General features: G+C 38.7%; 2 protein-coding genes across 8 annotated transcripts in view; one reads left to right on the top strand and one right to left on the bottom strand.

Annotated features, from left to right (window-relative positions):
- Positions 1–3,087: 3,087 nt before the first annotated feature.
- LOC146545604 (uncharacterized) lies at positions 3,088–14,327 on the bottom strand. 7 transcript variants are annotated; one of them, XM_085212336.1, is made up of 5 exons: positions 14,168–14,327; positions 13,749–13,876; positions 13,389–13,459; positions 13,115–13,155; positions 10,069–10,937 (listed from the first exon to the last, which is right to left on the bottom strand). In XM_085212336.1, exons 1-5 carry the CDS (start codon positions 14,172–14,174, stop codon positions 10,747–10,749), a joined length of 438 nt encoding a protein of 145 aa, XP_085068462.1. In that variant the 5' UTR covers positions 14,175–14,327; the 3' UTR covers positions 10,069–10,746. The 7 variants fall into 7 exon arrangements, 1 of the variants encoding a protein (XP_085068462.1); XR_014880261.1 differs by lacking the exon at positions 13,749–13,876 and having other exon boundaries at positions 10,799–10,937; positions 13,389–13,551; XR_014880263.1 differs by lacking the exon at positions 13,115–13,155 and having other exon boundaries at positions 10,799–10,937.
- Positions 14,328–17,031: 2,704 nt separating this feature from the next.
- Positions 17,032–27,987, top strand: part of MID1 (midline 1) — a 246,674-nt gene continuing 235,718 nt past the window's right edge. Inside the window, exon 1 of the mRNA XM_010726623.4 lies at positions 17,032–17,239. The gene's annotated coding sequence lies outside the window, so the exon portion shown is untranslated. The remainder of the gene's footprint in view (positions 17,240–27,987) is intronic.

A 27,987-nucleotide genomic window follows, 5' to 3' on the forward strand; every position in this document is an offset into this window, starting at 1 on the left:
AGCAGTTATTTACGTTAGTTTAATACATCTAGCAACCAGCATAACACACACATCCTCTATATTGGCACCAGAGTTTGTACTATTTCATGGTGAGGGTGGGATGAGGAACAGTTCTTTCTAAAATGAGTTCAACTAAAAAAGGTCTCTTCCAGCTCATTTGTTTTCCTGACCTGTCTCACTGAGAGGCCATTCAGGCTCTAGTTTTCATGGCAAGTAAGCATAAGGGAGGTAACGCTTCTTTCTAGTAGTGCTGAATTGAGGCCTTGCACAATGTCAGTAAATATTATATTTGGTTTTGCAATTCGCTTTGCCATTGTTCACTACTGTTGTTTCCTCACACGTAGGACTTTCAAACATGTGGGTTATTTACTCATCTTTGTGCCTTTGGGGGCACACCTTTCCTCTTGAGATTGATGGTTTTGTTTCCATAGTGGAAAGTAGCTTCCAAGGGACCAAAACTGTTCCAGAGGTTGTTAAGGATGGTGCTTAGCTTTGTGGATAAAAGTACAGTGGTTTTTTCATCTGTTATATACCCTTGTTGCATTATTCCAACATGAGACAGAGATCAAACCAGAAATCAATTGTCTCTTTTTCTTTCAGGCTGGTAACGCATTTTTGAGTTCTCTTTGTCACATCTGGTAAATTACTACTTCGAGAAGACAGGAGTGAAAAGTGAATTAACTCCCCAAAGCAAATGTCATCCAAAGGAATTAATATATGGTGCACAGCATGAAAGTATCAGATGAAAACTTCCCAAACCATATAAAACAAATACCAATTTAATTTAAATACATGTAAGAATAGTTTTGCTAGCACTACAGCTGGCCTCAAGGAAGGTTTGCTATTTGCTTTTGGTGAAAGTTTTAAGCTAGCACTGTAACACCCATTCCTGTTACTGTGTCAGAGGGCTATCTGAGGAAAAACTTATAATAATGTCCTGCACAAGTAACACAGAAAGTACTGACACAGGCAAAAGCAGAAGCTGGCAGCAATGAGGCATTCAGAATGCACAGAGAAGCATATACTGCAAGTGAAAAGTGGCATGTGGAGAGGTACAGCGCTATAAGGCCAGGGATGTTCCTGTTTACATCTTAGAGGCTGGGATTCAGTAGAAGTACATTAAGAGTATTCCCAGAAAATCAAACTAAACATTCAACAGCATTGTAGTCCTTTTGCTTGCCGAACTATTATAAGAATAAATAACTATTATTTATTCTTTTTGGAATAAAATACTGATCCACCTGAATCACTTCAATTACTTCAAAAGCTGAAGTAATTGCATGAGGGAGATGTGTGAATTCAACTAGGGGAAATGCCTTCAAGCTCAAAGAGGGTAGATAAAAGCAAAAATCTTTTGAAGTGAAGGTGGTGAAGCACTGGAACAGGTTGACTAGTTATGTGACTGATGGCCCATCCCTGGAGACTTTCAAGGTGAGGCTGGATCAGGCCCTGGGCAGTCTGATCTTGCTGTGATGTTCCTGATCATTGCAGGGAAGTCGGACTAGATGGCCTTCAGAGGTCCTTTCCAACTCTAAGGGTTCTATGATTCTGTGTGGGGGAGGCATATATCAGGTGCAGGGCTCCTTTCCAAATTACGATAACGGATATCTAGTCTGTGGAGTAACTAGTGGGGGAGGAAATTAAGGTACTCACAATGGACAGTTAGGAAGTACTGCTACTAACAGATTTAAAGACCTCTGACTACCTCTGAGGGGGAAGTGGCCAAGGAACTGCACTGGGAGGTGGCCATTGCCTGCCTTATCATGAAGATAGAAAGAGCTTCTTCTGAAGGCACTTGAGCAACAGTGGCTAACTACCATGCTCTGTTACACACAGACATGACTCCTAAATTTTGTGATAAAATGCAGTGTTTCTCCTTCTGCATATTCAGATAGATAACTTTTCCTATTGCTTATGCTTGGCATCCGTGTCTCTCTGCTGCTTCATAAATGTTATTGGTGCTCTTATTTGTGTGAAGAGACTTTTAGAACATCTTGTCTACAGCAAACCATTTGATGTCACATTATATTTTTTATCATCTTGCCCTATAGTCCTGCCATAAAATCTAACCACAACATGGAGATAGTGTATACACTTTAAAAGCAACGAAGTCTTCCATATGTAAAATAAAATAAGCTCTAATTATTGCAGCTCAGGCTATTGTATTAATGAGAGACACAGATTCTGCAAATGCATTCTACTGGAATGTTGCTGACTTTTAAAGGAGATGCAGGATGCTGTATTATCCACTTTATGTATGCTTGAAGCTGTACCTCTGAGGTACCTGGGCAATAAAAAATATTATATTTCAAAAATAGAGGAAGAAAATATGTGTTGAAATCAAAATTATGACAGCTCTTTACTTGGAGTTATCTCAGCAAGAATAACTAGCTAGTCTGGATGCAGGTACAAGGTCTTCAGAACATTATCAAGCTCAAAATGGATTGCAAAATCCACTAAAGAAGTCTGATAACTGAGCAGCCCAGCTTTCTACTACTTGCTGCTCTACTGGTGCACCTGAGCTGGTTTGATTGAAAATAGACGTCCCCCTAGAGAGAACATCTGCTTAATGTGTATCTAATGTGGTACCTGGACTGTCTCCATCCATGAGAATGAATCTGAGCCTGGAGACTGTAATAGCTGGTGCCAGAGACCAGTTCAGCCATTGATCTGTCATTCTAAAACACAGAAATGATGCTTCTGTACTTGCATGTCACTCAAAACCTTATGTCTTGTTTCTACCAAGAAAAGGTTTCACCTCCATGTTAGTGAATGAATGATTCATACAGATTTGCTCCCAGCTGCTTATGTCTTGTAAGGAAACAACTTCAGAAATGTTCACTCTCTTTTTGAGAGAAAAGGTTTGGTACTTGTGTTAGAAACAGTTGATGCTTCCCTTCTCCCTCTGTTCATTAACTTGATTCCCTTCTCCTCACCACTCTATTTTATGCAAAATAGATATTGAAATATTCAAGTGCACGAGTTATGTGCAGGTCTATCTCCCTTTTTACTTTTTGTTCTGTTTTCAATTTTATTCTTAGTGTGTTAACCACTCAAATCCTTACAGATTAGCCTGTGCATTCAATAGTACAACTTAAGGTAAAAACAACATATATTTAGGAAATGCAGGTCCTTTATTTGTAATCAAAAAGGCAGGGACTGTTCTTTTCACTGGTCTGAGGTTGTTAGATTATAAAATCTTTTATGTCTTTCTCTTCCAAACCAATTAACCTTTTTAAATAGAAGCCAAAAAAGCCATGACGCGATGTTTAGTCTGAGACTGTGAGAACTACAACACTTCACTTCCCGGTTCATATTAGAGAGCAATCTTTATTGTTAAAAAAATAATAATCTAAGTAATTTCACAATGTTCTTTTTTTTCCTAATTTTCTTTTATGTAGACTTCTGTATGATAAACCTCTATCATAAACAGACACCATAAGATCTGGAGTCTTTGTGCCGTAAACTCAATACAGCTTAAAGAATTGAGCAATGATACCTCACTTGTGAAATGTATATTTAAATGTAACTCAAGTGTAAGATAGAAGTAATCTGATGCTAAAATGACCTTTCCTTTTCAATATGAAAGTGGGAAGCAGTACTTCAGTGCACTTCTACCATAATGTAAAAATATGGTGTGATGTTTTTTTCCTTGCCTCTTGTAACCTTTGGGAAATCTGTAGTTTACTTGCAGTTAGAATACTCTGGTTATGAATTTGATAGATAACTCTAAGCTGAAATGTCTACATTTTACACTTTATCCAGCACAGTGCTGGTTATTCTGGAGGCCTTTCAGGCTTGATAAAACCTTAGATTGTATCTGAGGTTCCCACATCAAATTCTTTGAGAAATTTAGATGTCAGATCATACAAGAGATGCATTCAAACATGCAATGGAAACTTTCCTCTGAGCTTAGCTATATATAACAACAATTTCTGTAGAGTTCTGCAGTCTATCTGGCATGCTTCTGCTGCTCCAGTTGCCCTGCTCTGTGTTGGATATCCCCAGGGGCAGCATACATCTGCTGCTTGCCAGGAGATTAATCTTGGGAGCTGTGTAAGACAGGTGTAACGTGGTTGCAGACTTGATAGGTCTGTATTACCTCCACAGCAGATGGCTTTTTCATTTGTTAAGAAGTTCTGTTCTGCGCCTAGTAAATGCTTTCTGATAAAACTTTTAATTCAGTTGATTTTATTTTTTTTTTTTCCACGAGAAATGGATAAATTTCCATTTCCAATGAAGGAAGAAAAATTCTCCAGCTAGCTCTAGTTGCTATCAGCACCAACCCTGAGCGTCCGTTTACACCCATCATGTCAGGCAAAAACTGTAATATGCCCTACAACTATGCTAGCTTTCAGTAATTACCGTATCTCGCAGATAGGCTTTGTGTTATATCAAAGTCATCCATGGGATAAGGCTTATTGCAGATAGAGTAGAAAATGAATGTTCTACTATAAAGAGTCTCAGCACTGTGCATCCTGGCAGCTGTTCCTAGAACAAACAAGATCCCCTCCACAACTGGCAGGTGGCCATAGAAACTCTCAGCAGAGAAACCAGGTGGTGAATGACCGTGGGGTCTGCATCTCTCATATCCCTCAGCAGCCAGGCTGGCATGCTGTTTGGTAGAGCGATGGGTTTGGCACATTCGTTAACTACAGAAACATAAAAATCTTTCTGCTCCTTTCTGGTTTTCAAGTATCTCTTGTGATTTGTCTTTTAAGATTTTGGACCTATAGTCTCATCCAGGAAACTGTTGTGTATGTTAAAAGTATGAAGGGAATAACGTGACAAACTCAGCAACATGCTCGTTCACATTTTCAGTGTCTTCTGTTCTTTGCTGAATCTGTCAGTCTCTCCAGCAGGAAACATAGCTGTAACTCAGGAAGGGTTTCAATTATCTTCTTGTTTGCTGGAAATAAAAAGAAACCTCAAGCTGACATGTTTCTGAAGAAGAATCCCGAGGGATGCATACTTCATACCACAGAAACCAGAAAAATAAATAAATAAGAAGAGGAATTCCTAACAAGCTCCAAAGCCTTTACTGGCCAGGCTGAAGTGGAAGAGAACATTAGTGGCTTTGTTATCTGTTTGCTAGCATCTTCTTGCCAGCGATGTCTGAAAACTTTCACATCAGACATGCTGGGACACCTTACTGTTATGCTAATGAGCTGGCTTGTCATATTTTCAGGGGCCTAAAAAGGGAAGAAGAAAAAAAGAAACAATAGAAACCACTACATTTAGAAACAGAGTTAGTGAATATACATGCAACCTACCTCAAGAATCCATAGACTTCAGAGAGCTGTGAAAGGTGGATGATAAACAGAGATCACCATTACTACTTGAACAGTCTCTGCTGAGTTTCAGCAGGGGAAGTGCATCTCATGGGAGGTCATAGTTACACGAGTGACTATAGAAATAGAGGGCAGTATTTGTAATGGTGCTCTCCTTTTCCTTGCATGTTAGCACCACCATTTTCTGAAAGCAGAGACAGGAGTTCTGCCCTCTCCCAGCCTTCATGAAGGCATTGTCCAGGGTTAAACCTGAAAATATCTGCTATTTCCACACCCTAGGGGCAAATACAGCACAATGTCTTCAGCAAAGCAAATATTTAATAAGTATTGAGTCCTCTTTAAATAGATGAATATTGGAAGTAGTGTTCAGGATATTCTAAATAAAGTGAAGACAAACACTGAACAATCTATTTCTCATGCACAAATAGACTATTCCTGTTGCTGCTATGCATATGCTGTGGGCACTTAAAAAGTTCCCCTTTCCTCCCTGATTTTTTTTCCTCATAGGCAGTTTTGGGGGGGGGATGGGTTGGGTTTTTTCCAGCTGTGCAGGAAGCTGTAATGCTTAGGGGGCTGGAGGTGTCACCTGCAGAGGTGAACCAAATGTCAGCAATATCACTCCTTTTCTAAACAGCTCAGTAATCTGTCAACAAACAAATAGCCAAGGTCACTCCAGCTACTAGCGCTCTAGCCCAGCCTTAGTGGTTGATTGATTGTTCCTGTTGTTGGAAGAACAAAAATATGTTGTAGATATCTAAAGAAATAAGGGTGTGGAGCACTTGTATATTGATACAAGAGCTTAACCCTATACACATATCCCCACCCACCTTCATTTGCATTTCCTTCTATAGGCATAAATATTTTGAAGGGATCGGTTCCTAAGAGGTGACCCTGATGTAACTAGCTGGCTGTGCTATCTGCTGTTTAATTCTCTTGTTTATCTTCTGAAACACTTAATGTTAATATCCCATAAATGCCAAACCTCACATCTAAGTATTTCTAGTATCATACTGAGCTGTCCAGCTTGGCACTTTGCATGTGTTCAAGTCTCTGTTCTACTGCCTTTTTTTCCTTTCCTGGTAGTCTGGAAACAGAAATAGAAACACAGGAAGTGGTACACGCTTTCTGAAAGAAAATGAGTGGTACAAAAGTCATTGTTCAGCCTTCAACTCGGGGAGCTCTCAGACATGGAAGGGGTGTTGCTGTTTGAAATGAAGAGCAGCCCCAGCTGATGATGTAGGACAGAATCACTTACTGAAGTCATTTAGGTGATTGAACTGGAGTTGCTCTGGAGAATGCAGTGCGTTGGGGCAGCTTGGTACTGCACATTGTTTTCAGAGCTGGTAACTGGAGGGATATACTAGGAGAAGAATCGAAGGGGAGAATGAAACTGGGAATTCATTCTGAGGACTACAGCAGATGATGTAGACCTGGAGCGCAGTGAAGTTTGGTGCATAATTTATTCTTGAGCTGGATCCAGACTGAAGCCTCTGATTTTTGAGTAATCCTGTCACAAGACCATTTTCCAAATGTAGCTGAGTGATTTGGAGTCTTGCTGATTTTTAGTGTTCAGAAATCTGCTGTGAATTTTGTCAGTCAGTCAAGTGTTCAAAGTTGAGTTGAATGGGGCTTTGAACAACCTGATTTAGTGGAAGATGTCACTGCCCAGGGCAGTTGAGTAGATCTTTAGATCTTTATCTGCTGATCCTTAGAGTTAAATTCAGCTAAACAATTCTGTAATTCTATGTATGTATACAGTTTCTCAAGTAAAGAGGTGGAAGGTGATCAGTATAATTGAAAATTGAAGGGAAATGTCATGCATGGAGTGTATTTATCTGAACTGGAACTTCATTTGAGCCAACTGTTAATACTGCAGTCCTTACGAAATATGATTATTTTTATTAAATGAGTAACAGTGCTCAATAAATGTAAATAGCTAAGGATTTTCCTCTGTGTCTGCTTTAAAATAACATGCTTCAGTGTCATAGTATTGTGAGACATTGCCCTTGGACTGTTGATTTGCTGGGAATGCACATCATTTCTTTTCTCCTGAATGACATAAAATAGCAGTGTTTTATATGTAAATGTAATCTTTAGGTACTGATCTAGCATGCATCTGTTTAGCTCATGATGGATTATGAGATCATAGCATATTTTGTAGCATCTTTTGTTGCCACCTTTCCTGCCTCAGACTTTCTTTACTCATTGCCATTTTGAACTCTGTTAACTGAATGATATTTAATTTCTTCAACAGCAGAATAAATTATCTTATGCAAAATTAAATCAGTATTTAAAAGTTTTAATGTAAATACTGATGTTTCCTTTTGGGGTACCTTTCAAGTAATAAAGTTTCCTGTTAGATTTTTTAAACCAATATTGGTGCCAAAGCATGTGGAAAGCTTGTATTTGGCCACAGAAAGCTGAAATAAATAAGGCTCTTGAAGGGATTGGAAGTTTCCTTCACTTCTTGGCTTTGCTCACAGCAATTTTTAAGCGTTTCACATTATTCTGGCACCTTCAGACTATAAAAAAAACACATACCCCTTTAAAACTCTGCCATTTTCCCTAATCCAAGAGCTCCCAAAGTAAACTTATTTTTTTCTCTGTAAGTGCTGCATTTCTTTCACAGTTTTAAACTCCCTTGATGAAACAACAACAACAAGAGAAAACAGAACTACCATCAATTTTTGGAGACAGCTGGTAGTATTTGCAAATTTGTGAAAATATGCGCTGCAGCATTTTCCATAAGGAACTGAACAATTTTGTCCTTCAGTTGCAGCCTCTATATTACTGGGAAAGAGTAATGAGAGGTGTTAAAGCAATAGAGGAAAAAGGGAAGAAGTAGAGGTAAATGTTGTTGCCTGAATGATGAAGCCCCAAGGACAGTGACTACATTTTTCTACCTGTAGATCAGCTTACAGGCAGAAGAGGTTTCTTAATGGTTAGATTTAATTAAACGTCTTTTCTTTATTTTTCATTTTTGAACATTTATTTCTATCTCTGTGATTAACATGGATTATACTGTGTGTTTTGTAATATTCTGTAAACTTTGTGCTTGAGAACTTTTTTTAACTTGTTCAAGCAGCTCTAATTCCTTTTAAAATTAATTGAAGTGTGGAGCTGAATCACAATCACAGAGCTGTTGGTTTTCCACCTTTTTAGAAAAAAGTACAGTGTAGTTCATGAGGAACACACTTGGAAAGAAAGAAAAAAGGAGAAGGAATAGAAAAGAGAAAAGCAAAAGGAGAAAGGAGAGAAGGAGAAGAAAAAGGAGGAAAAATGAAATAGTTATTTAGAATTTATTTAGAATACTTTAATTGGAAGGAACCTTCAAATATCATCAAGTTCTACTGTTTGACCACCTCAGGGCTAAGTTAAAGCATATTACTGAGAACGTTATCCAAATGACCTGAATACTGACAGGTATGGATGGAATGCCTGTTACAGCATTTGACTACCCTCACAGTATATAAATGTTCCTAATAATATCCAGTCTGAACCTTCCCTGACTCTGTTTTGCTCAGCTCCCTGCATCATATCACCAATTCCTGGGGAGAAGAGTCCAGCTTTCCCTCTGTGCTTTCCCTCCTCAGGTTGTTACAGAGAAAAGCAAGGTCACCTCTCAGCCTCTTCTTCTCCAGACTGGATACCCAAGTGTCCTCATCCTCTCCTCATAGGACATGCCTTCCAGACCTTTTATCAGCTAGAGAAGGAAAAGGAAGGGGAAAGGTTCACTTCTCTCTTACTTCATGATCCATCCATGAGTATGGAAGAGTTTGTTCTCTGCTGTATAGCATCAGCGTCCGTTAATGATTAGGATAAATGAATTAGTACTAGTAGTTGCTAAGATGATGCCCAATTCTATGGAAAAATAAATATCTAAAGGTAGGACTCAGCTGGTAAAGTGTCAGAGCTAGTGATCAATATTCATTTTCCAGGTCCTAGTGAAAAAATAGGCATTTACAGGGCATACTTCCTAAAGCCGATATCCAAAATAGCTTAGCTGAACTTAGTCCTGAAAATGTTTATTCTTCTCTGTTGAATACAGCAGCAGACAACAGTGTTCATCAGAAATGGAGACAGCTGTATTGTGGATATCTAGAATCTGCTAAGTTTTTTTCTTGTGTCAAGTGTCTGATTTACGGGAGACTTTGAAATGGGGTAAGATGGCATCCATGTGTATGGAGCTGATTATAAGAGAGTTCACTTCATAAGTGAACTTAAACTTAATATCCCTTCACAGCCTATTATAACAAGTGTTAAATGCTGCCTGAGAGAGCAGGGAATTTGGAAAAGGAGTGGTTTTCCCTTGCTTTGGAGCTGTGAGTAGCTGTGAAGATCCTATGTGGAAAGTCCACAAGAGCAGCAGCTGGAGCAACAGAGAGCAGAATGAAAGTGGAATGGCTTGGCCTTATAAAGTCTCCATCCTATTCTTTTCTTTGGATTTCCTGAAGTTGTCATTTTAAAGCTACATCAGAGGAACGTTTACAGAAAAATATGACAAAATCCTGTGAGTAGTTGGGAAGAAGGTTCCAGTTTCAGGAAGTTCAAATATTACTCAGTAGCAAGCCTAGCATAACAGATGGCAGTGGAAGACTGGGGCAGATGTATGTTTCCTAGAGTAGATAGAAATTTGCCTGTGTTGTCTCCTGTACCCAGGTCTTAAGCTAGATTCCTCTACATACCATTAAAATAATATTTGGACACCTGGGGAGGAGAAACTATATGAATATTTCAAACCACTCTCTATTACATGAATTAAGCTGTCTTTTGTGAAGCTATTTGCATAGTTGGATAATCTTACAATGGCTAAGTCTTTGTAGGACTGGACCTTACCTTCTATTGCAAGCTTTGTTCTATCAGGGTATCTTTGTATGTAAAGTCCTAAAAAAAACTTGAGAGTATAGACTAAAAGAAGTTATTCAATCTGGCCTCTTACACATTTTACAGGTTTATCTTCTGCACTATTTTGAGTATATTATCTAACCTCCCTTTAAGTATTTCCTCTTGTGATATCTCAGAGGTCTCCCTTGGCAGACTGCCTCATTGATGAATAACTCCTATTTGGAGCTCTGTCCTCACATCTAATCAAAGTTTGTTATGTTTAAAGTGAACATTCTCTATGGTCTACCATGAACAATTCTCTCTCTTTCATCCTGCTTCTCTTAGCAACTCCTAAAGACTTCCTTTTTATTTGTTTATTTAAACGATATTCCTCCCGTCATGTTTCTTATACTTCGTAACTTTCCTAATGCTCATCTTTGATGCTTTCTCATCTTCACAGTGTGAAGGTCAAAAGATATCCTAAGTGAAGCCTCAGCTGTCACATGAATGCATGAGCTATTACCTCTACTCATAAGTACAGTTCTTTTAATATGTGTTACATATACCATTAGTATTTCTGATTCTTGTTTGTATAGACACAAAGTTTAAAATTGCATTATAACTATTTCTTTTACAGATGTTTTGGAACAACAATTCGCTGAGTAAGTAGTGACTGGGACAGATCACTTTTTATCAAAAAGCATTTATTGTCAGAGTAATGCATTCCTGTACTGCAGAATGATTTCCTCCCCGTCTCATTTGGGAACCCCATGACAGAAGTTGTTGTTAAGGAGTCCTTCAGATTCTCCGTGTAGCAAGGACCTGCAAAGAAAAACTTCTGCATTTTCCTTCTAACAGTCAGAACTCCCAGAATGTAAAACTTTGCCTGTCCTTTCCTCTCTTCCCTTAAATTTTGATGTCTTTTTGCATATGGTTAGATTCAAACAGTGTTTTTGCCTGCCGTAGACTATGTAAAACTAAGGATCAAACTAATTCATAAGTTCCATCAATAAATAGTGTTGTTTCAGTCAAAATAATTTGCATACTATCCATTTTTATCAACATTTTCTTAGTCATATAACTTACTTTTGTATGATTTTGGCCAGCAGCCACCTCTCCCAGTTTAAGGAATGTAACTGGAGAGTCAAAACTAGCTGTAGTCACCTCTCTATTGTCAATCAAGAGAGTCGCACTGCTATCGGGCCATCTTTATCTGCGGTATAAGACACCGTAGTGTTTCTCTTCTAGAAACTGCAGAATAGCTTAAGCTGACTGTGCTCTGATTTTCAGTATGTTTCTGTCTTTCATAATCAGGTAAAATGAAATCACAGGGAAGATCACTGTCGCCAAGCTATGACTCCCTCAGAAGCGCTAGGGAAAGTGTGTCAACAAGCTGCTGTATGCCGCCTTCCAGACAAGCAAGAGAACACATGGTCCGGCTCTGTCTCTCCTGCCACCTGCTCTGGATCACTCCTCTTTACTCAATTAGGATTTTCCAATCAGTCATTTTTTTTTCCTGTCTTCTACAGAAATACTTGGGATGCAGTACAAAAATTCATCTAACGGTGATTGTTTCAATTACACCATCACCCTTCTCCTCCAAGTAGCTTGAAATCACTTTACTGATTTAACTAATCTGACAGTTGCATCAGTTAAAATACTAACCAACATTTCTAATAGCCTCACCACTGGCACAACACGCTGAATATGGAAGGTACTGCAATTAAAGACATCTTGAAAGGATTTTAAGTGAAAGCTTAAGGCACAGCTCATGAGCATTAGGCATCATGGTTCTTACAAACCCTAGTGTTGATGTTGACATGAAGGCAGTTTCTGCAGTTTGAAGTCCTATGGTACTACAAATTAGGTGTTTTCAAAATGTCCTTCTTTGTATAGGCATTCTGAGTGTTCTTTCCCTGGACCCTAAGGAGTTTCCACAGTTCTTGAGAAGCTCTTTAATTGTCTGATTTATTTTCCAAATGCCATTTTAATCCACTTCTAATCTTAGTTAATAACAACATTGTAAATATTTCATTAACTTTTCCAGATAAAGCATTTAAACTCTTCAGGACCAAATAGCTTTTTTTTGCTGGATCTCGTGCTAATTGCTTCAGCTAATAGCACAACCTTGAGTTTTAAATGTATTTAATGGAAACATAAAACTCTTGTTTTGTGTAAGCACGTTTCTGAAATCTGAAGAACACATGTTGCAAGGTTAAAGATAGTAACTTGTTGTATTACATAGCTTTTAATGATGAATTTTGAAACAGCGTCGCAGAGGAGAGCTCAATTTGTTTCCCAAGGGCCAACATAATACCCTTAGACATTAGCCTTTAACATGTTTTGACATCTTTGTTCCTGTGCAAAGGTTAAGTAATATGGTCAAACTTTATAAGAAATGCTTTATTAATGAAGTAACTTGCATTACGGTTGTAAAATTGAACACCAGATCAGGAAATAGTAAAAAGTAAAGGTTGTATCATAAAGTTAACTGATCCGTACAGCTTGTGTTCCCCTGATAAAGTACATGTTCAGCTGTGTACAGTACATGAAATCTGCTCCTGAGTGCCTTAACCTTTTAGTTTCTTCTTTCTTGTGTATTTTCATTTATGGCCTGACTCTTGGATGGATATAGGTTCTAAGGTTAATTTTATTTTGCATAAGCTGGAAGAAAAGAATAGCATAAAATGGCAGAAAAGCATATCAAAACCTCGTTCAGACTTTTAGCTAAGCATATAAATTACTGCTGTGTCTATAGCTCTTGGTCCCATGTTTGTTTTTAGTTTGTCTGCTATCAGGGAGTTGTATGGTTTGCACTGATGTGCCTTTGCGTTGCCAATTGTAGTCAGAAAACAGGTGGCTGAAAGGCAGCTACAAACTTCAGCTGCTTATCAGACTCATGATTGCCATATAGGTGCTTCTAATGAATTTCCAGGTGAAGTTAAATTACTTCAGTGGACCACTGCTAAAGGTAATTTAGCACATCAATTTGACTTTACCATGAGATGAGACGTTTTCACAGGCCACTCTGAGGTATCTTCTGGAAAAAAAGTGCAGCAAAGAAAATTAATGCGAAGCTTGCAGTCTGTGTGTATACAAGACTTTCACAGTAGTGCAGAAATAACACTAACAGAGTTGGAAAGTTGGTAATATATTTGGGCTTCCAGATCTTTAAGCTAGAAAATCTTCTGATGTGGAAAGAGATGCAGTGTGCAACCGTACATCTCTGGGGTGATTTGTATGTTAAATGGAGGCTGTTAGAACTGAATCTACCTTATTTGTAAGGTGCTTAGTGCTGCCGCTCTGCCACTCATGCTGCTTGATTTGAGGACCGGGTAATGAAGCTGAGAACAAACAATGAGCTATTGAAGGAATGATCTTGCTGCAGTCCACAAGAACAGAGCATGCATTGTGGGATGCTCAATGGCACACATCTCTAAGGGAAACAGAAGATATAAAGAGGCAGATACCAAGATGAGGTATGAAATCATGTCAATATTAAAGTGAAAGGAAGTGCTGCTGTTGAGTTGAAAGAATCAGAACTTCAAGAATGAATTAACAGCTTAATTCTGGAAACTGTGGGGCAGCAGTTTTGCAATGTAACTTGAGAGATCCCTGTTATTTTAAACTCACCTGGCTACATTTCGTTAGTTCACTGAGCTGCTCAAGTGTGCATGATTTCAATCCACAAAGAACTTCAAAAAAGAATCTTGTCATCAGGTAGGTATTCAGTAAAAGCAGACTGAATCTGCTGGGTTTCCCTTAGTTTTTAATAAGGAAAAAAAGTCAAGGCAGTTATTTAGACATACACGACAAGATTAGGGGCCAAATTGTTTGTTAAATAGGAAATATATTTCTGAGTGTATTGCACTTATCTATTCCATAGAATCCAAATTCACCATAGGAATTTATACTAGATTTCCATTTCTAGTATAGCAATGTAAACAGTGGCAGGACTGTATATTTTAAAAATGGGCAGAAATACAAAAAGGAAAATCCATCAGCCTTTTTATAAGAACGCATAAGAGAAATAAATAAAAACTGTTTCTTACAAGCCATCCTCGGTGATAAAGAAAATATGGCCAGTGAGGCACAGAAGTGGAAGTCAAGAGGAATATGGCAGAACTCTGATCAGTTACCAGATCCTGTCTGGAACTGCTGCTCTACCGGACAAAGGTCGCTGGGCTAACAAATAGTTACTATCTAAAAGCAGGAACTAAACTAACCTCAGTAAACCGTTCATATGAATTGTGCACCGGAAACAAGCTAATGACACCCTGAATGAGAGCGGTTACTTGAATGCTGAGCTTTTGCCAAAAATAACATGGAGCACTGCAACAAAGAAAGTAACACATTGTCATAAGCTGCATTCATTTCTAATGAATCTATTAAGGGTGTAACATTAAAAATAATGTACTTTAGATATCTGCTCAGAGCTTTTCTAGTATCCTCAAACTCTGAATGCAGACTCGGAACTACTAGAGCTCTTTCTGAAGAACAGGAGAGATTGGTTAGAAGGTAATCAATGTTCTCTTAGGATCTGCTTTAGATAATGCGTTTGTGATAGCAAAGTAAATGAAAGTAATACGCCAAGATTACCCTCAGTTCAGGAATTAACTGGATTGCCTCATTATATACATATACATATATATATATATATTTTTTTTTTAATTAAAAAACTTCACAAAAGTAAAAAGGACCTATGAAGACTTACCATAATTAACTGCTTTTAATGCTTCAGCAGAGGCATGAAGTGAAAGTGAAGGTTTTTTTTTTTAATTTACATTTGAGAAAAAAACAATACTTTACTGCAAACCTCTCTTTTGAGTAAAGGCATTGTATCTTACACAGGTAGCATATGTAGGACTTGGGGAAATTTTTCATGTTTTTGTCTGTTGATACCACGGTTTGGAGATCAGAAGCTAAAGCATGAGGCATCATGCCTAGCTGTAAGACCCCAAACTGATCCACAATATGATATTGAGTCAGGTGAAGGGAGTTGTCAGGTGCAGAATGTGATACCTAGTTGAGTTTCAGATAGGGAAAATGTTACACCTGCATTGAAGAAGCAATAGGAAAATCCTTGATTGAGAGAGCAGTTTTGGATAAATTAATGTGAAGTTTTTTGTGGGCTCTGTGGGCAACAGAAAAAGCTCTGAGCTAAGGAGAGATGTCAGCCGTACTTGAAGTAACATCTATTTTGGCATTATCTATTTTGCCCTTTTAACCTTTCATTGTTTTTGCATTTTTGGAAATCTGGTGGATTTTAATTGCTTGGCTCATGTGAAAAACCGATACTCAGTCAGGAACTGGTCACAAGCTCTCTGGTGTTAAGGGAATACAAGGCTATACAGTCCACTGCACATGCTTTGTCATAACTTGGCAGGGCTGACATATTCCTATACTGTGAAGCCACAAGTGAGTTATGTGTCCTGAAAGAGTCCCATGAAGACCATTACACCATGCCCCTGGTCACGTATTCTTGATTCCCTATGTACTGTATAGGGAGACTATTTTAGATATATTTACTGAGTCTTACAGCTTTTATTGGTATTGTTTTTCATTTTCCTCCACTTATAAGCCAAGCTCCTGCAGAATCAAGAGGTTGAATGTTTATGCCTCAGGGGAGAGGAAAATTATAATGAAAGAAGTATTGAAACCGTTAGGAGTGGTCATTAGGAACAGCTTTTCTGCACAGTATATTATTTGATGATCTCTAAGACATACATTACATAGGGATAAGAAAAGTTCTAGTCCACTGCATAATGATAATTTCCAGCATTTGGGTGGTTCTTCCTAGCCTTCCAGAGTGACCTCAGGAAGCGGATCAGGAAGCGGATTTTGTCTCTTTCTGTCTTACGTTATAAGTGATACATCTGAAGGAACAAATGAAAGAAGAAAAATATATATATATGCTTTAGAATTCAATGTGCTGTTTTTAAACCTCATCCTTTCATCATTTGATCAAATCTTTTAACTCTTATTTCTTGTTTTGGTTTCATCCATCCTTTGTTTTACTTGTTCCTTTTTGTCTTCATGGTTTTTGCTCTCTGTCCCTCTCTGCATATGTCAGTGTTATGGCTTGTAGAAGGAGGGCCATAATGAGTAGGGGAATCTTGAGTGAGTAGTATAAAGGGAAACAAGTAGCATGATTTTCTCCGTGATTCATTAATTACTTCTTGAAGACATTTGAATTGTGCTTGCAGAAGGGGTTTAGTGAGTAGTGGGTGGGCAAGAGGAGTCAAGGATATCACTGCTCTGCAAAGTGTGGTGTGTGCTTCTTCTGGGTATGCACTGTATCCATATATCTCTGTGTGGATGGGTGTGTCTGTTAATGTATCACAATCACACCTCTCTGACACAGGCAGGTCTATCACCAGAAGCTTAGCTATTACATTGTATAGAAAAGGAAGTAGAAAACAGTAAACAACTTTGTCTTGTACTGCTTTTTTTGCTTTTTTTTTTTTTTCCCCATAGACAGCAGTGTTGCAACTCTTTTTCACGTAACATCTGATATAGGCCAGCCTTTCCATGTAGAAAACTGATAGAATTGGAATTGTTTGAACACTATCAGAACGTGCGTGCCTGTTACCTTTGTGAACTTGTGTGCTTTTCTTGGAGTAAAATGTATAGGCTAAGGTAGGTGTCCTGTAAAAATATCAAGTGTTTAATGTAACAGTGACATAGCACTCAATATTACTATAGCTGTAAGAAATGGAACAGCTTCATAGGTGCTAAACTGCAGCAAGTAACCCGTTCTCCCCTCCGAAGACACTGAAGTGCTACTCAAGCAAACTTCAGGCAGGCAGCCCCATTTGGTATTCGTGGAGTTAACCAAGTTAAGCTCTCTCCCGGCTAGCCTCTTCCACCAGGAATGCAATTAGCGTTCACCTATATAAGGAAACCTGCCAGGCGGTGGGGCTGGGGCTGGGGAGCGCTGCGCGCCCAGCGAGCGGCACTGCGCGGGCTGGACAGGGCTTGGCAGCAACGGCAACGGCAACAGCAGCAACAGCAGCAACAGCAGCAGCGGGGCAGCCCAGCCCAGCGCTAGGAAGGACTATCCCGCTTTCTTCAACTTCAAGACGAGGAAGAAAAGAGCCAGGGGAGCAAAAATGGAGAGGCAGGTATGTCGGCACGGAGCCCTGCGGCGGGAGGGTGGTGGTGGTGGTGGTAGAGAACGGAGAGGCTCGGGGGGCTGCCTGCGAGACTTGTTCCCACAACTGCTGCTGCCTCCTGAAATGGCTTGTTGGGTTTTACAGAGGCTGCGAAGCAAAAGTGTGCTTCTTGTTTGCAGCAACATCTGTGTGCACAATTACTTTCACTTATCTGGCGTTCCGTGTGCTTCTAATTCACGTACACCTTCTTTTTACTGGGGAGATTATCAAACTTTCTTATCTCTGATGGAAAGCAGATGTGAGACTGGAAATGAGGATGAGATGCTTTGCTTAACTCTACGAACCTCTGCAAATGCAGAATTTTACGATTCTGTCACGTCTGGAAAGCAGTCCTTCACTTTGTAGTGTGAAACACACCTTTTGTGAAAGGTGTGCTCCTTTAGCCCTTCCGGGATCTCAGTGTTCTTTATTGTGATGTGTATGAATGAGCCCAGGCAGTATAGCTGGGTTGCATTTGCTAGAATACAGGGAGTTCCTGCAGCAATAAAGCTTTTTCAGTGAGTTAAATAATAAACTGCAGGTACTGTTCTAACAAATGTAAGCGAAACTTGTTCTTCTACAGTAGAGATTACCCCAGTTCATAACAAGGATGTGTTGCCTGGAAAATATTTGCACATTCTGATAACCTTTACAGGAGGTTCTGTGTAAAATCCTGAGAGAGAGAGAGAAAGAAGGGGGGAAAAGGTTTGTTCCTTGTAGATTTTGGTGAAGACATAATAAAAAGTCAAGCTAAAAACTAATCTCAAACATCTTTCTAGTTGGAAGAATGCTGCTGTGCAGTCCTTAAGGACAGTTAATGTTAGCATCAGCACGTGAACTGCAGCAGCTCACTCAAGTTTTGTGCAGTTATGGTCTAAAAGATAGGAATGAAAGAATACTTTGAGTTATTTCTCTGAGAAGTACCTTCTAAGGAAAAGCCACACAGTACTATTCAGCAACAGGTGGAGTTTAATTTCAGAATGATTTTCTGATCTTAGCAATTGGTAGACATAACACTGCTTTTCACTGCTTTTCACTAATTTTCATTGTTTATCATATTTAAGTGGATGCATGCATGATAATGCGGTGGTTATGGGAGTTACAGCCATATCTCTCCTGCGAGCCAAAGAATGAAAGTACAGTTTTACACCTACGGGCTTAAAGCTTAGAGTGAAGATTATTGTTATTTAAAAACTCTCTTCCTTATAAAATTTTTAAATTTTTATGAATGAATGTCTACTTGGAGTTTGTAATGCGACATTACTAAGGAGGCATCAGGATTATAATTCACTTGTGTTGATACATATTCTCATTCACTTATGTGTAAGACAATTCTAAATTCCTGACTTTGAATGCTTATCGAGGTATCAATGGGAATTACACACGACTGTGGTTTCAGTAGAGCATTTTATAGGAGCATCAACATGGCAAAGAAGTTAAACACTAGACAGTGCCTCAGAACTACAGCTAGTGAATTCATTGTCATGAAACGTCTTTGGTCTTGGTGGAAGGCAGTACAGCCTTCTAGTCCACAGGACTGGTGGACTAGAACCATACAGTTCCTTTGTATCACTTTTTATCCTTGTGATTTTCAGTTCATGTCATACAATCAGAGAATCGTTTGAGTTGAAAGGGGTCCTTAGAGGCCACCTAATGCAACTCCCCTGCAATGAATAGGGACACCTACAGCTAGATCAGTTTGCTCAGACCCCAGTCCAACCTGACCTTAAGTGTCTCCATGGAAGTGGCATCTACCATATCTCCGGGCAATATAACCTTTATTAATGTGAATTGAGTGGGAGTACAGAGGATAGATTTTAGCAGGGCTGTTAGTAATTAAGATATGAATTTAAAGGGCAGGATAAGACACCAGATAAACTTACTCTTTAATCTCCTTTTCCCTAGTCTATCTAGTAAATTACATTGCCCCCATTTGTTTGATGTGTAGCTGTGCTACAGTTGTTCATGATCTTTTGGCTTCTCAGTGCTAAGTGAGATAAGACTCTGATTCAAAGCCTGCACAGAATCTTCTGGGCTGGCATGATCTTACTCTAACCCAAGATCTGGGTCTGGAGCTCAAGCCTTATGAGGAGCAGCTGGGGGAGCTGGGATTATTCAGTCTGGAGAAGAGAAGGCTCAGAGGAGACCTTATTGCTCTCTATAACTACTTGGAGGGAGGCTGTAATGGACTGGTGGACAGCCGCTTCTCTTTTGTAACTAGTGATAGGACTAGAGGGAACGGCCTCAAGTTGTGCAGAAGATTCAGGCTGGATGTTAGGAAATACTACTTTTTCAAAAGAGTGGACAGCCCAGAGAGGTGGCGGAGTCACTGACCCTGGAGGTATTCAAGGAGCATTTACACATTGAGTTGAGGGACATGGCTTAGTGAGGATTATTGATGATAAGTGGATGGTTGGGCTGGATGAACTTGGAAGTTGTTTCCAACCTTGGTGATTCTGTGACCTGAGCAGCCATCTGTGTGGCCATCCTGGGACAGTTGGGACTGCAGGCTCTTCCAGAGAGATGGGGGGCACTGTGGGCACTCATGCTCTTCACCACAAGGTTTCTTGTACCCTCCTCTGCCACCCAAAGCATGTGTCATGGAGCAGCTGCAAAGCCTGCACTATCACACCAGGACCTACCAAGAACTAGCATCTGCGTTATTGGTTTTTGTATTTTTTTTAACTTTGTGCTGCAAGTGTGGTATTGCATGAGTTTTCATTGGCTAGGATGCACAAAAAGCAAGTCCTTCTCTGACCAGGATATATGACTGGGAGATACATTGCAGAAAAAAATTTAAGCTTGTTTACAGTAAGAAGAGAATTCCAAAGTAGATGAAGCAACTTAAAGTGAGGGATAGATCTTGTGCATTATCTGAAATCACAACAAAATCCAGTAGATATGACTAAGTTTTACAATGACTCCTCTCCTTCCTGAGCTCTGGCAAATGACCCTCCTGCCCTAGCCATTTGTCTCTTGTCCATGTTAATAGGTGATGTGTTTCATTCACTAATTAAGAAAAAGGGCTAGCATTCAAGAGCTAGCATTCATTATGACCCCATTTAAAGATTAATTTTTTCATTTAATCAAGGGTTATTTGATATCAGTTTTAGTAGTTCACAGCGCAGCGATGGACTGCATAGTTTGGAAATGAATACTCTGAACCTAGGCAAAGGTGCAGCAAGTTTGTGCATAAGCCTGTAGCACCGTCCTTAGTTGTGTAACTGAGACGAGACTGAAGTGAAACAGAAATATTTGAATGTGACAATCTGCTGTTTAATGCATGACTGAACTGGAATTTTTGTTTGTATGCCTGAGGTAAGAAGCACCGAATTATTTCTGGGTATGTCAACCTTTGATTACTTGGACCAAATCCATTTTTTTTGTCTCTATTATATGATAGGTTAAATTCATGAGAAGTTTCACCCATTTGTTGCTTTCAAAAGAGTGAATGCTTAACGTATTTAGTATACATTATTGCTTTTTTTTTTTTTTTTGGTTAACAAGTGAAAATTGTAAATGTCTTAAATATTTTTTACATTTTGTAACCCATTCATTCTACAAATAGAAAAATGGTTTATATGATTTCTAGACTTAAACAGAACAATCACTGCGTGTATTTATTTTCTTTTTCTGACTCGTGTGCAGTTTGAAGCTGAGTGACCCTACACATTGGCAAGAGGAAGCTAGACACATCATGCTTTTTTTCTGATACCTCTTATCATTTTTCCAATAAAAAGAAACAGTGGTTTTCAAAGGTGTAACTGGAGAGCTAGAAATAACAAATGACCATGCTGTATTAGTTGCATGCTCTCTTTAGGGTTTTGTTGAAGGCTTTACCACCCCATTATGCTATCATTCTGTAGTGTAAGCGTTTTATATGGCATGTGTGATTTCACTGCCCTAAAGTGACCTTGGGAAATTCCTTATTTCCCCTGAAACACATGTCTAAGTGAAAATTGCTCTCTGCAGTTTAGGAGCTCTATGGAAGGAATCTGGGAATAATGCAAGGAGGAGATGGGAGTCCAGAGTGAGGTGTGAGCTGTTGTTCTGTAGCATTAATTATTTTGCGTGCACTTAAATCTTTTTGCTTTGAAGACCAATGATAAGGCAGCATAGGGAAGGCAACCTGATACGTCTGCCTAATTTTTCTATCTAGAGATCCCATGATCCAGAAGAGGTGCGTGTTGCATGAGATTTACTTCTGTCTCCCTCTTGTTCCAACTATGGGTAGATGTATCTGAAGTTTAAAGTTAAAAGCATAATTCCAAATCTGACCTACTTTATCTAGACCAGCTGCTATCCTCATTCCCCAGTGTCTGGCTTGTCTCTGCTGTGCCACCGAGTTTGAGGATAAAGTATGATGACCACAGTCTGCAACCACAACCTAAAATTGAGACATTGTGTTACCAGCTAGAAACCTCTAGGCTAGCGTCATACTGCAGCTTCTGTGCACATGGGTGCCTGGGAGCCATGCGAATGCTTTTAGTCTGGGAAGCTAAAAGCTGGGCAGTGTAAAGCTGCGCTTTGTCAGATCAGAGGATGTTGAGCTGGATCCTGGATTGAAAAATGAAGTCTGCAGCATCTGTGTATTTATTCACTAATGTGTAACTGGATTGTTTAGGAAACAAAAAAATGGAAGTATTTTAATTAAAAAGTGTCGAGAAACATAAAGCATGACAAATCTGTGATAAAGATGTGGAACTGCAGTCTTCTCATTCTTCTTGCATGTTTATTCAGTCTGAAAAGTTCAGAAAACTACTGAGCTGAGGATTAAACTCCCCAGATTCTCCGGTCTTGTGTTATCTCAAAAACAGTCTGCTTTCTGCAAGCTTATGTGTTGAATTCATTTGTTTCTGTGGTATTTCCAAGTTATATTTCAGAACTACTTATCAAAATTAGAGTTTTGGAATACACACTACTTAAGACTCATATAGGAAGGCATTGGAAATATGCAACTTGTTTTAGAATCTGAGTTTACTGAGCTCTTAGAAAATATTTCCTTACTGTTTTTCTTTTTCTTTCATTAAAAATACTGGCATGGAATGTCATTTTTGATGATGTAGCAGATAGCTGAGGGGGTACAGAGATGCTTCTTGGTGTATCCTGTGCAGTTCCATTTTATTATTTGCATGATAAGTGTATTATATGCTCAGCAAGATTTTCATGAACATACTTGAATATCTATACATAAACAGATGCATGTTTCCCAACGTATCTTTGTCTAGGATTTTAACGCATACTCAGATTCATATGTTCCTAAATTCTCTGCTCAATTTGTTAGTAAAAAAAGGTATTATTCTCATGTGATACTGTGCCCATAGGGTGAAACAACAGGTTATTGCTTTTACCTATATCAGTTAACACTTGTAGCATTTTCCTTGAACAATTCATTTTTTTTACAGGATTTTGTAAAACTCCTTCGAGCAGTGGATGTTCAATTTCATGTTTTTTTCCTGTGGTACTTTCACTCAATGGCAGTTTTGCCATTGGTCCTCTGGATGTCAGATTTAGGAAAGAGCCGTTGCTTTTGTTAGGTGTCTTTCTGTGAAGTTGTACATAACTTCAGCTCCATTTAGGATTTAGTGGCATGAGCAAAATGACAGTTTTGACACCTTGTGCATAACTTTGGCCATTCCACCAGGCTGAGAACAGCACTGTTTGTAATGCATGGGATTACAGAGCTGATAGAGTGTCAGCCTGTAAGTGTCACAACTTGTTCCCTGTGCTCTTCCAACAATGCATGGGCTCCTGCTGCTGCATTTCTAACATTTCTGCTTTGTAGCTGCCCAGCCTGGAAAATTCCATATGAAACCTCAGGCCTCCTGAAGTAGATTTTTTTTTGGGGCACACTTAATTCCTCTATGTATGAAACAACAGTTGTGTTCCTGCTATGTTAATGCTGTAAAACAAGCAATGGCTTTACTACGTGGTTCATATCTTTGTTGTCTCATTCACAAGAAATTCCACACCGTTTTAGTTGAGGAGTTTAGGTATTAGCAGTTAATTACAAATTCTTACCTTAAGTATGGCAGCATGCCACAAAGCGGTTTGGGATATCCTATTGGTTGTTGTTTCAAAGTTATGCAGCTGTGCTTAACACTCCAGTGGGCAATTCTGGATACGTTGTGTTTTGCCTTTGATACGTTGCCATACCACCACCATTAGTGCAGTGCTTAGACTGCAAACATCTGTTTGCTTTTATTGCACATGTGTTGCTTAAGATGTTCTGTTTTTACATGATGTAAATCACTGGACTCAACTGGCACTGTATGGTTTGTTTACCAAATAAAACTTAAACTGTGTCAGTAAAATGTATGTCATATGGGATGACATATATGACATCTGCAGAAGAGAAAAAAGACAGTTTGTGGCTGCAGTCACCAATGCTTCCAACAGTTCCAACAGTTCACCAATAAAGTTTGTAAATTGTATGAAAAGAGTCACGTAAATGTCTTTACAGAAGTAAAGATGGCAATGAAACGGGCACACGTGCACACACCGGATGACAATGATGAGCATAGAGAAATGCGCTTAGGATTATAAAATAGAATCAGATGAAATCTGCATATCTTTCACTCCAGAATTTCATCATACTCATGGCATAAAATAAAGCAAACCCTTATTAACAGGCACTTGGCTTTTCTTATATTAAAGTATATAGCTGACACTGACCTTTCAAATGGAAAAGTTACCTGGACTTTGAAATTTAGCTGTTGATCTCAGCAACTCCTCAGCAGTACTGTGTTAGTACGCTAGTGTTTCAGACACGTTTTGCTTCTAATGTGCACCACTGCACACTGCTAGAATGCACAACAGGATTGATTTGGTTTAGATTAATGAAAATGAACTCGGTAAAATGACTTACAGTTGTTAGCTCGCGCTCTAATTTTGAAGGTTAACCCAATGTGCCTTGAAGGTTTTTGTCCTTATGTTTCCGTACCCATAAGAGTTGAATTTGAATGTTTTGTCTATGTCGCATGAGAACTAAAGAAACAAATCACGAGGAGAAAAATAGAAGATTATTTAGCTGATGGTTCTACTCAGCTGTAGTCTTTTTTTTCATCACAGGCACTTTAAAGTTTTGGTCTGCGCAGAATTGCTGTATATTCAAAAATGAAATAAAAAGGTGTTTTTCAATTGAGAATTGGTTTAGGAATCTGAAAAGTTCTATTTATGGAGTTGGTATCATCTGCAAACTTTCTAGTACATCATCTAGGCTGACTGAGCTAGAACTAAATTCAAAAGAAGTCTGAGCAAGCTGGCAAGCTGTTCAGAAATCAAAATAAAAGAATCAAAAGGAGCACAACTCAATATAGTCGAGGATGAAAATATAATTCAATGATAGAAAGTGGGGAATCATTCAGATAGAAAGTGTATCTGCAAATTGGAAAATGAATGTGAGTCACTGATGTGACAAAATATTGAAATGTGAATATGTCATTCTGGCACTAATTACTTACGATATTGTATACAAGAGGATGACAGTTAATTATTTTGTCCTGTTCTACTGTGATAAACCCCCGGCCTGAATTTTTCAGTGAGTTTTATACGTGATAAAGAAATATATAGACAAACTGGAGATAATAAGTTGGAAAGCAAGTGGAAAAAATGTAGCAAGAAAACTTGATAAAAATTGCAGGAGTTGAGTATGTTTAAATAAAACAAGAATTCACAGAGTGTCCTGTGAAAGGATAGAATTAATAGTCTATCCAGCTGCCTTTCTCTGCTACACCAGAAGATCCTGCTTGCCCGTTGCTGTCTTCATGTGAGAGCAAAGGGTGAAGCTGGAAGTGTGTGTTTGGAAGCCAGCTGGAGCTGAAGAGATTGCTACAAGTGAGCAGCTCAAAGTGCTAATTGCAGAAGTTGAGCTTGGCAAATCTCCATCTATAAAAGAGAATAAACTGTATTCTAATACACAAGAGTGGTTAATTGTTCTGCGTTTCCACTGAGGATTGAAAAAAATGCCATTTGTGATCCTGATAATTTTGGTTAGATTTGAGGAATGTGTTACCTAAAGAAGGTGTCACATCTACCTTTGAAAATTTTTCACTGGCTGAGCCAGTTTTGATTTGTGATCCTCCTGGGAGCAGGGAGGTGACTCAATGTAGATTTCTTGAGACCAGCCTTTCTGTCTTTAATTCCTAAGTCATTGTTTAGATCCCAAGCATGGAATCTGAGAATGGGCCTGAAACTGAGAAGCAATGTACCTGAGGGCCATGTTCTAGCTGCACAGAAGTGCCTAACTTGGCCCTACATCTGCCCTTTATCTCCACCTCATGACCTTGATTTCTGTTCTCTGATCATGTGGTGTTATGTCAATGGAGCAATACTCTTGTATGCCTCACAGGTGACCCTTATCTTAGGCATGAACTGACTCAGCCCCAGACTGATATTGTATCTACAGTAGAATGCTGCCATGTTTTCTTCACCCTTTCTAATGCTGTAAACTCACTGCTTAGGAATTTGGGAACTTCAGATAGTTTCTTTGCTTTTAGCTTCCAGCCAGTTATTAATCTTAAGTGTCATAACCAAGACACCTATTTAACATTAAGCATTAAGTAATAGTAAATGCAGAGATGACATGAGTGAATGAAAAGTCTAACAGTATCAAACAAAACAAAAAAAAAAAAAGAGGGAATAGTTGCATATGTGAAATTATTGCCATTTAGTCTACAAAATACATACCTTTTCCTCTTATTACTGCATTGCATAATCTATACAATAAAAAAAACAGAACACAACAGTCTCTGTAGATGTAAAATAAGCAAAAATACAACTACTGCAAATAAATGTAGGGAAGTTAAAACAAAAAATTTTAAAAAACCACCACCACCAAGAAAATAAACAATCTTGTGTTAGTGCAGGTGAGGAGACTGTTCACCCAAGCACTGTATCTAAGTAGAAATAGTTCTGAGAGTTACAAGGCAAGGTTCTCTTTGGACAGTACAGTGGAGTGTTTGGTTTGTTGTATAAAATGTATTATTGATGTGCTGCAGGCGAAAAAAAAAGTACATTTCCCCTGGTTATGTAGCAGTTCTCAGTCATTGATTAATGTCGATCGATGCTGTATACTGTAGTGCAATATCCATTAACCTCACAATGAAGATACGAGGCATAACATTTGATCAGTCAGGTCCCAGATTAAAGTCGATGAGCCAAGAGAAGGAGAATGTAAAAATAGAAGGAGACAAACATGTAATGGAAGTGAGATTGATTTCTTCTGGCTGGTACTTCCCATAACCTCATTCTCATGAGTCAGCGTTTCTGAGGTCGGTCATTTCATGAGATTTGTTAAACTGAATTCCTAAGTGGTGTTTGTCTCTGGAGCACAAAATGACAAGAGTTTAGCTTCCTAAAATTAGTTCATATATATTGTCAATTGTAAAAGATGGTTTTATAAAAGAGTTATTATAAACATCTTTTTTTTTCTTTCTAATTTTATATCTGTATTCGCTGTAAACTTCTTTAATATCACAAGCATCCACTTGATGCTGTCCATCTCTTTGCTTGCCTGTGAATAAATTAGTTGACTCTAATGGGAAGGGTGCAAAGGGATTGCAGTGGGGATACCTACTAGCAAAATAAACTGCTTTCTGTCTCAGAGTTCAGTTTTCCATGTGTTCGTGAAAAACATACATAGCAGGCAGAGGCTGAATAAGCTCCCTCTTCTTCCTACTGCAGCCAGGGGCTGGTTTTTCAAAAGCATTTTTCAGGCTGATATTTAGCCCAAATGGTGAGACTGTTGTCATGAATTTCACACCATGTGGATCATGACTAGGGCCTCCATCTTGCAAGAAGGATCCCATAACACATTCTGCTCATTGCTGAAGGAAAGTTACTATCTTCTTTCACAGCACTCTCCGACTGAATCCGTTCCTTATTCTGAGCACAGGGGAAGGGAATGTTGTGTCAGGCAACCAACATATAACTGTTTGAAAATACTCATTTGGTGATGGCAGTCATTACTAGGACTTTCAATTACTGTCTTTCAGGGCTGGAGCGTATTACACTTTACATTTGTAGACAACATCGCTATCTGACTTTCATTTCTGAGGTTTAGAGTTTTACATCTAAAAATATTTTGCAAAAATTAAATTGAACCAGACTACTAAAATATTCAGTAATTGCGGGCAACTGTATGGCCATATGTCTATTCAAAAACAGCTTTTAACATTTTGCCTGGAGAAAAATCCTCTTTAAAGTGCTTGGACAAGCTAAATCCAAAGCTAAAACTTGTTTGAAAGATGACGTTCTTCTAAGTATGGTTCAGTAATTCTCCTAAGATTAGAACCTGTCAGTCGTTATTTGTGTTTTTGTGTATTAAAGATAGATGCCAAAGTAAAAATGTAATGAATCGTGACAGGAAACTTTTGTACAGTAATGTGAAGATGTCACACTAATATTCAAGAAAAAAACAACCTGTATCTTCTAGCAAGATGGAACTCAGCATTTTGTCCATCAGACATTAAAGGCAATATTGAGAAAGAGATGTGCATTATGAATTAGCTTTAGCAGTGTTTAACTTCTAAGTGCATGATGTGGGATCTTAAGCTTTCACTGGTGTGTCTTTTCTAGTCAGTACCTCAGAATAAAAGCTATAATACAGAGGATGATGGGCTGCCAGAAGAAATGGCTGCCCTTCTCTAGAGGGGATACTTTCTGTGCCCAAGGGTAGCTTCATTGCCTGGGTTATTGTTCCAGGTGCAGGACAGAGC

This window comes from Meleagris gallopavo, chromosome 1, assembly GCF_905368555.1.
Source record: "Meleagris gallopavo chromosome 1, MGAL_WU_HG_1.1, whole genome shotgun sequence".
NCBI lineage: Eukaryota > Metazoa > Chordata > Aves > Galliformes > Phasianidae > Meleagris > Meleagris gallopavo.

Coding starts and splice junctions, on each gene's coding strand:
- LOC146545604 (XM_085212336.1), bottom strand. Junction 13,156..13,388: donor CTAAGCACCTTACAAATAAG/GTAGATTCAGTT, acceptor CTTTTTTTCCAG/AAGATACCTCAGAGTGGCCT. Junction 10,938..13,114: donor TGAAAACGTCTCATCTCATG/GTAAAGTCAAAT, acceptor TTTTCTTTGCAG/GTCCTTGCTACACGGAGAAT.